The sequence below is a fragment of the Saimiri boliviensis genome, chromosome 16, assembly GCF_048565385.1.
Source record: "Saimiri boliviensis isolate mSaiBol1 chromosome 16, mSaiBol1.pri, whole genome shotgun sequence".
NCBI classification, from domain to species: domain Eukaryota; kingdom Metazoa; phylum Chordata; class Mammalia; order Primates; family Cebidae; genus Saimiri; species Saimiri boliviensis.
In genome coordinates this window covers 39,276,689-39,289,052 of record NC_133464.1, presented here as the reverse complement: position 1 = coordinate 39,289,052, position 12,364 = coordinate 39,276,689, and the positions used below count along the sequence as shown (strand labels likewise).

The 12,364-nt window shown below is 39.1% G+C and overlaps 1 protein-coding gene across 3 annotated transcripts in view; it reads left to right on the top strand.

Moving 5' to 3' along the window:
* The window catches only part of BORA (BORA aurora kinase A activator), a 35,124-nt gene extending 22,807 nt beyond the window's left edge, over nt 1-12,317 (top strand). For all 3 annotated transcript variants that reach the window (XM_074387631.1, XM_074387630.1, XM_039473145.2), the window contains 2 exons: nt 6,687-6,818; nt 8,104-12,317. In XM_074387631.1, coding sequence (XP_074243732.1) covers nt 6,687-6,818; nt 8,104-8,130 — 159 coding nt within the window. In that variant the 3' untranslated portion in view covers nt 8,131-12,317. The remainder of the gene's footprint in view (nt 1-6,686; nt 6,819-8,103) is intronic.
* Nucleotides 12,318-12,364: the final 47 nt, after the last annotated feature.

Below are 12,364 nucleotides of genomic sequence, written 5' to 3'. Positions count from 1 at the left end.
TGGCTTACTGCAACCTCTGCCTCCCAGGTTTAAGCGATTCTCCAGCCTCAGCCTCCTGAGGAGCTGTGACTACAGGTATGCATCACCACACCTGGCTGATTTTTGTATTTTTGTAGAGATGGGTTCAGCCATGTTGGCTAGGCTGGTCTCGAACTCCTGACCTCAGGTAATCGACCCACCTCGGCCTCCCAAAGTGCTGAGATTACAGGCATGAGCCACTATGCCTGGCCTTAGATTTTTCTACGTATGCATTTCTGTATTTTTCTTTTAGAAACATGACTATAGCCAACATTTTCCATGAAATTATTCATTTCCAATTGTGCAATGTCTCTGACAACAGGAAAACCTGATTCATTTCACAGCTATGTATACTTCATAATCAGCACTACAGAAAGACATTTGTCCCATTCATTGTTGTATTCTTTGAGCTGAGAATTTTGAAGGAACTTCAAAAGTCAGAAGGGGATAACAATAACATCTAACACTTACATAGCATTACTATATGCCAAGTCCTATTCTGAGACTTTTACAGGTTTTAATTAGTTGAATCTTTACGACAATCCTTTGAGGTATGTGTACTATTATCCCTGTTTTACAGAGGAGGAAACTGAGGGTCAGAGAGTTTAAGTAAATGACCTAAAATTTCTATACAGCTAGGAAGTGGAAGAGCTGAGATTTGATCCTGGCAGTCTGGCTTTAGAGTCCGTGTTCTTTCATCCAAAACTTTATACTGACTCATAATAATAGCTCATATTTACATAGTGTTTTGATATGTCAGACACTCCTCTAACCACTTTATTAATTCATGTAATTCTCACGCCAACCCTATAATGCTTTAGTGTTGTCAGTTTGGGCATGCTGAAGTTAAAACTCATGGAAGGATTCTGAATGACCAAAATTAAATATAGTATTTTGCTCATATTTTTAAGCTTCTGTTGCCTATCCTGACATCTAGGTTCATTGTTCAAAAAAAAAAAAAAAAAAAATTATACTAGAATCACTTTTACATATTTTAACATCTCTAAAGTTGGTTTCATAAATATACAAAAGCACATATAGGCTTAAAAGTTTATCCCTTAAAGATGTTGTTAATTCCTTCTACTCTCTGCCTTTTTTCACTTTCCTTTTTTAATAGAGGAATTACAAAATACTTTTGTTGAAATACACTTAATCATCATCTAATCCAACGACCCTCTGGAAGCCATGGGTAGCATATTTTCCCATAATTGTAGTCACTACTAAATTGTCAAACAATCTATGCTTAATTACACTTGCAGGAATATTCCATTCATTTTTGAACATCTCTTACCATTACAAACCTCTTCCTTCTATTGGATAAAAATATATTGTGTGATACCTCCCAAGCTCTTTATTCTTTGGAGTAAAATTTTACTCTTTATGATTCTCAGTTTTACTCATACTGTCATAATGTCTATTAAAAATGCTTCATACATCTCTGCCACCTAGTTAGCTTTCTACTAGCTTTCTGAGGAAGAGTACATTTCTAAAGACATTGCATGTCTGATGATGTGTCTCTCTCTCACATGTTAGAGTTTAGAAATGTCCTCCAGAGTTTGAAGGCATTGCTTCCATTCAGTGAGAGATCTGCAACGATTTCAGTGCTTAGTCTTTTGTTTATGATCTCTTTTTATTCCCCACTCTCTGGACATTGATAGGAATTTTTCTGTCTACAGGGTTCCGAAATTTCCATGATGTGCTTCAGTGTGGGTTTCTTTCCATCCATTATGCTCTTCACTCAATGCCCTGATGGTTCCCTTCACCTCTTGGATCTTTTCTTGAATAATAGATTTCTCCTCGGTCGCTTTTAGTGTTCTCTCTGGAACTCCTTTTGATTCTCCAGTTTCTAAAAATCTTTTTGTTATTTATTTATTTAATTTTGATGAAGTCTCACTCTGTTGCCCAGGCTGGAGTGCAGTGGTGTGATCTCGGCTCGCTGCAACCTCTGCCTCCCAGGTTCAAGCAATTCTCCTGCCTCAGCCTCCTGAGTAGCTGGGATTACATGCACGTGCCACCATGCCCAGCTAATTTTTGTATTTTTAGTGGAGATGAGGTTTCACAATGTTGGCCAGGATGGTCTTGATCTCTTGACTTTGTGATCCACCCACCTCGGCCTCCCAAAGTGCTGGGATTACAGTTATGAGCCACCGCACCCGGCCGTTATTTTTTTAAATCTCTTTTTTGTTTGAATTTTTGGGCAATTAAGTTTATATGATAACCTTTCTATTGAGTTTTTTATTTTCTACACTTTTAAAATGTGTTTGATACTCATTTTACAAGTCTGTAATGTGGCTGGCAAGGCACTGCATGATCTGGTCTTCCCTTACTCTCCCAAGCTTGTTTCGTTTATTCTCTGCTTAGGTCCCACTAGCTTTCCAAAGTTTCACATTTCCCGTGTTTTCTTTGTCAAAGGGCCTTTGCACGTGCTATGTAGCATTTCTTTCTATCCTACTTTATCTAGTTAACTCCTGTTTATTTGTTTTGTTAACAATTTATTGATCACATCCTCAAAGAAGGCTTCCCCAACCACATTAGCCAGGCCAGACCTCGTTATATGCTTTCATGACTATATGTACCTTTTACATTCTTTCCAATCAGACCACTAATCCAGCAGTTATGCACATTTTTATCCCCAGTGCTTATAATAAGGAAGCTGGCACATAATAGCACTCATTAAATATTTGTGTAACAAAAACAGAATGAATGCATAGTTTAAGTTCAACCAGAGGAATGATATTTACTGAGATTAACAGGGAGCCAGGATTTGGAACCTGAGAAAGAATTGAGGGACTGGGTAAAGGAAGTAAAGCCCCTGAAGGAGACTGAAAAGAACCAGCCAAAGAGGAGAACGGGACACTGAGAAAGCAGAGGGTCATGAAGCATTTTAAGCAGGAAAGAAGGTTAGCATTGCCAAAAGAGGAGCAAGGACCCTAGGAGGCTAGGCATGGTGGCTCACACCTGTAATCCCAGCACTTTGGGAGGCCGAGGCAGGCACATCATGAGGTCAGGAAATCAAGACCATCCTGGCTGACATGATGAAACTCCGTCTCAACTAAAATACAAAAAATCAGCCAGGCATGGTGGTGCACACCTGTAGTCCCAGCTACTCAGGAGGCTGAGGCAGGGGAATCGCTTGAACCAGGAGGTGGAGGTTGCAGTGAGCCTAGATTGCACCAATGCACTCCAGCCTGGCAACAGAGCAAGACTCCGACTCAAAAGAAAGGTGTGGGGGTGGGAGCTATTGGACTAATAAGAGAAGTAATTAGTAACTGAACAGCTTCAACGTGAAAAGTGAATGGAAGGATGAAAAGTGAATGGAAGGTTAAAGAAGGGGAAGTAATGAAATAATGTGGGTAGGTGACTCTTTGGAGAAGTTTGGTTGTGAAAGGAAAGAAAATGACAGCTAGAGAAGAGTATCATAAGTCAGATCTTTTTGTAGTTTGCTTTTTTACTTTGTTTTTACTTAACCCAATTATGACTGAGGTTGCAATTTTTTGAATTTTTACAATCAGACCTTGGTGATGACCTTGAGCAGTACTCCCACATGCTTAGTATTCCAATAATGGAACACAGAAGAAACAGCATACAGCATTTAAATGAAGACGAGACGGAGATTTTTTAAAACTAGGAATTGGGCAGAATAATTATTAATTAATATCATGATTAATAATAGGTATCAGTTATATGTCCTTTTCAAGTACCAGAGACCATGCCAGGCATTGTACTGTCAGAAGCTAATCCCTGTGATACCTCACAGATGTAATAGATACCCTCATCTGTGAAATGGTGAGCTGTTTTATAAATGAGGGAACTGAGGCACACAAGAGGGGGTAGAATCTAGAGCCCTGATAGGAGTAGCCGAGGTAACCTTTCCATGTTTAAAGGAGGGCAGGGTGCCAGGATGGGTGTGGGTGCCAATGTTTTTAGTTGAGGGGTGAGCATGGCATTAAAGAACATGCACTTAGGAAACCATAATGGCAGATTTCAGTTTATAGCCCAGCCCTGTGAGCTTTATTAACTCTAGAAAAGGGATAGTTTCTTTCAGATTGTTTCCTCTTCTTTAAATGGGGATAGTAATAGGATTACAGGATATTAGCATAAACATTGTGATTAATACAAGTAAACAGTGCCTGAACACTGTTGCTGGGAATATGAATTAGTATAGCCATTCTGGAGGGTCCTCAAAAAACTAAAAATAGAACTACCATGTGATCCAGCAATCCCACTAGTAGGTATACATCCAAAGGAAAGGAAATCAGTATGTCGAAGAGATACCTGCACTCTAGTGTTTATTGCAGCACTATTCTTGATAGTCAAAATATGGAATCAACCTAAGAGTCCATTAATACATGAATGGATAAAAAATATGTGGCACATATACACAATGGAACACACAGTATTCAGTCATAAAAAAAGAATTAAATCCTTACATTTGCAGCAACAGGGATGAACTGGAGGACATTAATAAGCCAGGCACAGAAAGATAAATACCACATGTTCTCATTCATATGGCAGCCAAAAAGGTTGATTTCATGAGTGTAGAATAGTGGTGGGTACTAGAGGATTGGAAGGGTAGGGGGAGCAGGGATAGGGAGTGGTTGGTTAATGGATACAAAAGTACAGCTAGATAGGAGGAGTACATTCTCGTGTTCTGTAGCACTATAGGGCAAGTGTAACTAACAATTTATCGTATATTTTCATATAGCTGGAAGAGCAGATTTTGAAAGTTACCAACACAATGATAAACGTTTTGAGTTAATGGATGTGCTAATTACCTCAATTTGATCATTACACATTATAAACATGTATCAAAATATGTACATCATAAGTATGTGTAACTGTGTGTCAGTTTAAAACAATAATAAAAGCAAAAATGTAAGTAGTAATGGGAGACAAGTTCCTCTGAATGGTAACGACCAAGGGGGATTGAGAATGATGAGGGAGGAGCTCAAGTGCTGGGCCCAGCTGTCAAGGAATGTTATCACAGGCACAGTTGTTGCCAATCAAAAGTTTTCAAAGACAATGACATCTGATATATGTGGTAGAAAAATAAATTTAGTGACAAAGTGCATGTTGAATGACTGACATAGACACCATTTAAAGGCATCATGGCCCAATGGGAATACAAACTTTGCAATTAGAACCAAGTTTGAATTAGAGTTCTTTTATTTCCAGGCTATGGCATCTTAAGGCAAGACTTACATAACAGTGAATAGAACATGACTTTTTAACTTTTAGCCCCTCAGCCTTCTTAGCTATGAAGTGAGATTGATGCCTACCTTGATGCCTGTGGGTGATAACAAGGTATCTGTGTTGCCTGGTTGGTATATATTAGGCATAGACATTAGTAGCAGTCTACATGAGGGACAGTGAGGTCAGCCACCATCTCAACTTGGCTCCCATTGATCCTGCTTTTTCCATTAAAGTGGGACAGGCTCCCCGAATGCCTTACTTCCTACTGTACTAATGAGTAACTTTTCCCTCGATATATATCGAGTTACGTACTAGTATTGCGTTATGAGCCAGCTATTTGGCAGTGATGAGTATGAGAAAGAAGAGCTATTGGCAGAATCTCTGGGAGCAATCTGACATTTATGTTTTGGATCAAGTAGCCGTTGAATGATAGCAGAACAAGGTGTTTCTTCCAAAATGTTACACATCGCAAGGCTTTCACACAACCTCCAGTAGTAAGGAGATATGTATCCAGCCCCGAAAATGGGGATAATTTTTTCAGGACTATGAGTGATAGACTGCACTTTCTAGTCTAGTCTGTAGGTTTGTGAGGGGAACAAAATGGCAGTCATCTTTTTCCTTCCCTCTGATTCTAACTTGCAGTGAGGGCTTAAATGCAAAGTGATTCCCTTGTGGATGGCTTTCTCTGGTGCTCAGCATTATGCAGGTAAATGGTGTGTGCAGTGAACAGAACTTAGGTCTTAGATCTTTATCACCTCATCATTGGATGACATTGTGAAAGGGAAGCTTTCTAAGCCTTAGTTTCCTCCTCTCATAAAGTATTAGGGTTGTTGAAAGGAGAAAAAAATACTAAATATTATAGAGATAGTGCCTGGCCTTTTTAGAGACACCCAATGTTATTTTATATATAGTCCAAGCTAGAAGTTTGCTAGAATCTTTCTTTCTTGCGCTCAAAGTGTATCTTAGAATGCTACAATTTTTATTAACCTGAAAAGCTGAACATCTCGAGCCATTATACACGTGGCATTATTGTGAACAACTAAGGTGTGAATATAATATAACCCACCTTTTTAAAGGCAGCATGCCTTTTTGGTAGATTTTATTTAGAGGTGCAGCCAAGCCATTTAGCGACAAGCCTGGAAAATGAGTTGGAAGGTGAAGTTAATTGTAATACTCATTTTCATCTACTAGGTATGATCACAAAGTAACAGGAAAGCATTTTGTCAGTAGATTGTTCACTGGTTCTTAAGGAAGTTACAAGATATATTTCATTGGAAGGAATTGTAAAGTGACTACAATAATCAGTACTATGCAGAACTACCTTTGTGTGTATTACTTTTGAATTTTGTTCAACATGATCAACATTCCATGTTAGTATCCTTTGGATGTAGTGAATGATAGTTTATAGTGGTTTACTTAAATACTTGACTTTTAAGTTCCTCACAATGTATTTTTTTTCTTTTTTCTCCTGTCAGATGGATAGTGGCTATAATACACAGAATTGTGGAAGCAATATTACAGATACAGTTGGGGCAGAAAGTTACTGCAAAGAAAGTGATGCACAAATCAGTGAAGCTGAGAGTAAATCTCAAACGTTTAATATGAAGGTATGAAGAAAATAGAGAAAGTTTAATATTTTTTAGGTTAGAAATAGGAAAGAATTTTGATTATTAGAGAACAGTACTATTGAGAAACTATATGAAATTGAAAACACCAAAAGGTAAGGCTGTTTTCTTAAAATCCAATATGCTTTAAATATTTTGGTTGCTCTGAATATAACATGAATATGTTACATACTACAAAGTGTGCAAAGGTAGCATATATTTGATGAGGGCATTTACTGAACCTTCCAGATGATGGTTATATGTTTGAACTAGAAGAAACTCATCATAATTTCAGGCACTGGTCAGGACAGTCTTTAATTTTATATGCCAATTTATTTTGTATTTTATTTTTTGTAGAAACAGGGCCTGCTGTGTTGCCCAGGCTGGCCTCAAACTCCTGGTGTCAAGCAATCTTCCTACCTCAAGTCTCCCAAAGAGCTCGGATTATAGGCATGAGCCAACATGCCCAGCCTTATATGCCATTTTTTTTTTTTCTTTTTTTTTTTTTTTTTTTTTTTGAGACAGGGTCTTACTCTGTCACCCAGGCTGGAATGCAGTGGTGCAATTATAGATCACTACAGCCTTTAATTCCTGGGCCCAAGCAATCCTGCCTCAGCCTCCTGAATAGCTAGAACTACAGGTGTAAGCCACCTCACTGCTGTTATATGCCAATTTCTTATAAAATACTGTAAATATCAGCAAATGTGCAAACAAAGTTTAATAGGGAGGCCCCCTTCGTTTTCTTTTCTTCCAAATTGCCTTTCTGTTCTATGTAGTATCAGAGCAGGTCTCGTCTAATATTAACCTGAACAAAATCCATCCTGTTTCAGAAAGTAGTTATCAGTCTAAACATAAGTAGAGATACATGAAAGAATTTTTTTTTTTTTTTTTTTTTTTTTTTTTGAGACGGGGTCTCATTCTGTCACCCAGGCTAGAGTGTAGTGGCACGACGTCAGCTCACTGCAGCCTTCACCTCCCAGAGAAGCTGGGACTACAGGCATGTGCCACCATGCCAGCTTCCTTCTAATTTTGTGTAGAGACAGGGTCTATGTTGCCAGGGCTAGTCTCAAACTCCTGGGCTCAAGCAGTCTTCCCACCTTGGCCTCTCAAAGTGTTGGGATTCTTTTTAATACAGAATATTAATTTATAAAATACCGTATCTCTACTGTCCGTTCAGAGTTCAGCTAAAGAAACGTGCTTTTAGGTTTTAAAGAGAGTTCCAATAATAATTGCATCCTCGAATGGTCCTACTTAAACTGAAAACAACGTATTATCTTCTTTTTCACAGCAAGACCACACAACACAGAGGTGTTAGAGGAAAACAGCAAGTCCTTTTCAATGCAGCAGTCCATAGAATACCTCTGTCAGAAACAAAGACTAAGCTTAAGAGTTCCTTGCATATATCTTTGTGCACAGGATCGATGTAATGGTGACTGGGAAAAAAATTACTCAAGTAACATGCTCAGCTTTCCCTCCTTAATGTGAAAAATCAAGGGCTTACTGACATAGGAACAACAGAAATGCTCCTGGAACTTCAGGTTGATGAATTACAAGTTAATTTTTTATCAATAAATATTTTTATATTTACCTTGAGTGGTGTGTTTAACAAATTATGACAGAGCTGAATGCTCGTATTCTACAGGGTCAATGAACTACTTATTAAGCTTTACTGATAGCACTAAATTTAGCAGTTCTGAGAACACGTGAAACTATATTGAAACTGAAGGCACTATATATTTTTACATAAAAGCTTGAACATACAGATGAATTATAACCCATGTGAGGAAATCTTAGATATAAAACTAACTTACCAAAGATACAAAAAAAACAAAAAACAAAAAAAAAACCAGGTTTCCTGAAATTTTAGTTCTTGAATTGTTTGTTCACCTCTGTGAGGAAAATTCTTAGTTCCAGTAATAACTGTTCAAAAATGTAAATACTAGATAGGTGGTACAAGTGACATCATCACATGTATTATCTATGGGGGCAAATGTGTGGTTCCCAGAATAAAATATACCTCATGCCTAGGATAGGGACATCCTTTCCAGCTCAAACGTGGATAGGAGTGTGGGAGAACCAAGGGAAACACTGGGACTGGGAGAGTGGAGTTCCTGTAGGCTGTGGACCTGTGAAGTAACACTGGTCTTGTATGTATGTTATATATGCAACCATTTTTTAAAAAAACTTATATAACCATGTTAAGAATAGATGGGTATATAACATATTTGGAAATACTATCTTTGAAGAATGTGTATTTGTATTTACAAATCAACTTTTAAAACTGTCTCATTTAAAAGGGAATCATGCATATGTAGCCCTAGGAAATAAAGACCTACGTTATCAATGTGTCATTGTCTTCTTTCCTCTATAACCATTCCCTGAAAGCTTAACTGAACTGCTGACCTGCAGAAAATGTGCTGTGTTATGTACCTGGCTCATCATCAACACACCAACCATGAATGCCATTAGCCATTAGGGGCCATGGCTACTGGAAAGTTGTCTTTAATCACGTAAGTGTTAAACTGTTGGGAAAAGCAGCAAAGGAGAAAGGACTTACAGAGTGCCTATATAAATTGGTTATGAATAACAGATAAACAAGGAAAAACAAACTGCAGGAGGCCTCTGAGGAGGAAGGCCTCTCCATGCCTCATGTTTTGAAGCAGGGTGACCTTGGCTCTGTTACCATAAACATTGTGCTCAAGGACGTAAAACCCCTTTGTAGCACTATGATGTAGCCAGACTTGTAGGCTCCTTGTAAGGCCCAGTTTCCACCAGCTGCACATAGATAATTAGCTAAAGATAACCACATGTTCTTGTTTTATGAAACTCCCAAACTGCCACTGTTATCTATCTCTAGAATGATAACACCAATTCCAGCTCATTGATTCAGTTCTGGCTCACTGATTCACTCCACCATCACCCTCTCCCACCATTACCCCACCCCTACCCTGTAGATCAAAGTGATTGCAACCAATAAACACAGTGGATGATCAGAGCTTGGGGCCTTCACTGCCTCATACATAGTAAGTGATGGCCCCCTGGTCCCACTATCTTAATCTCTCATTCCTTTGTCGCCACTGAACTGAGGGTACCCACGGGTGATGGAGGACTGGCTCCCTACGTTCTGGTGCCCAACGTGGAACTCATGGATCCCTACATTCTGGCACCCAATGTGTGGGTCATGGATTCCCAACATTAAACTCATTATAAATTTACCTAAAAACAACTGGTATACATAAAAGTAGTTGTAGGTAATAAGGGTAGAAGCCTCCCTGGCTATAGTTTTTTTAATGGCACAAGTTAAGAAATAAAATGGTGACTATAACCTGTATTCAAATCTCTACTCTGTCACTACCTGATCTGAGGTGATACGGTGTGGCTGTGTCCTCACCCAAATCTAACCTTGAATTGTAACAACCCCCAAGTGTCAATGTTGGGACCAGGTGGAGGTGGCGGGATCGTGGGGGAAGTTTCCTCATGCTGTGCCTGTGATCGTGAGCCAGTCTCATGAGATCTGATGGTTTGATAAGCATCTGGCATTTCCCCTGCTTGCACTCACTTTGTCCTGCTACCCTGTGAGGAAGAAGAGTTCCTGCTTCTCCTTTGCCTTCTGCCATGATTGTAAGTTTCCTGAGGCCTCCCTAGCAATGCAGAACTGAGTCAATTAAACCTCTTTCCTTTATAAATTACCCAGTTTGGGGTATTTTTTCATAGCAGTGTGAGAATGGACCATATGCCTCCATTTTCTCATCTGTTAAATGGAGATAATAGTCCTGGCCTAATAGGGCTTTTTGAGTTTTAAGTAATATATTGCATGTAACCTGCTTAGCATAAGAACTGGCACTAGAAACAAAACATTTTAAATTGCTGAACAGGACTTAGGGGAAAATAACAAAGTCTCTGATCATCTTGAACTACTCAGTTGGGACATATCCCTGAACTAAACCTTCCTATTAGCTGAAGCACAAGAAAACAAACTTGGAAAGATAAAAAAAGGCCAGTCACACACTGCCTTACTTGCTTTTTCTCTGTTGTTCTCTATGGCCTGTAGGCAGTTTTTCCTTTTTTTTTTTTTTTTTTGAGACAGCGTCTTGCTCTGTGGCTCAGGCTGGAGTGCAGTGGCACGATCTCAGCTCACTGCAACCTCCACCTCCCAGGGTCAAGCAATTCTTCAGCCTCAGCCTCCTGAGTAAGTGGGATTATAGTGCTCGCCACCATGCCTGTCTACTTCTGTAATTTTTAGTAGAGATGGGGTTTCACCATGTTTGCCAGGCTGGTCTTGAACCCCTGACATCAGGTGATCCACCCACCTCAGCCTCCCCAAATGCTAGGATTACAGGTGTGAGCCACTGCACCTGGCTGGCAAAGTCTTTTAAATGGTTGGTGGGGGTGGAGGAATCAAATAAGTAATGTTTTGTGACACATCAAAATTATTATGACATGCTGTATAACTTTTGGTCAACAGTGGACCACAAATATGATGGAGTTGAAATTTTCCTATTACCAGATTACAATGGAGTTGAAAAATTCCTGTTGCCTGGGGACATAGCCATGGTAACATCATGGTGAAATTATTTATGTAGCCTAAGTGTATAATGTTGATAAAAGTCTATAGTAGTGCACAGTAACATCCTAGGCCTTCACATGCACTAACCACTTACTGACTCACCCAGAGCCAACTTCCAGCCCTGCAAACTGTTCATGGCAAGTGTCCTAAATAGGTGTACCACTTTATATCTGTATTTTTACTGTGCCTTTTCTATGTTTAGGTATGTTTAGATACTCAAATACTTAGCACTGTGTTACAACTGCCTACAGTAATCAGTACAGTAACATGCCATACAGGTTTGTAGGTTAGGAGCAGTAGGCTATACCACACAGGATGCCATAATAGGGTGTACCATCTAGGTTTGTGTAACTACAGCATGATGTTCACACATGGACGAAATTGCCAAGTGACATTTCTCAGAACATATCCCTATCATGGTGATGTGACTATGAAACTTAACAAATCAGGTTTTGTTGGAATACAGCCATGTTCATTTGTTTACATATTGTATATGGCTCTTTACACACTATCAACAGCAGAGTTGTATACTATAGTTGCAATACAAACCACAGCCAACAAAGTCTAAAATGTTCTGGCACTTTGCAGAAAAGGTTTGTTGACTTCTCCTCTACTGTGTTAGTGCCACTTACCCATTTCAACTGCACCTATGACGACTCAAGTCTATCTTCCTCCAACTGACACAAGTTCTGCCTCAATGTATGGAGGTTTTCCTCAGTAATAGGAAACTGGAAAAATTATTCAACATTTATCGAGTGCCTAAATGACTACTTATTTAGTGTAACTGCTGATTTACGTGCCAGTCTTTTCTCACTATACTGCAAGCTCCTCAAAGGCAGAGATAGTCTATTTGAGTGGAACCTGGCATACTCTAAGTGCTTTAGCAATTGAATAAGCCAAGTAAAATGTTTTAAGGCAACCCTATCCCAAAATATTCTTGAAGATATTAATTCAATCATTACTAATCTCTGTGATTAGCAAG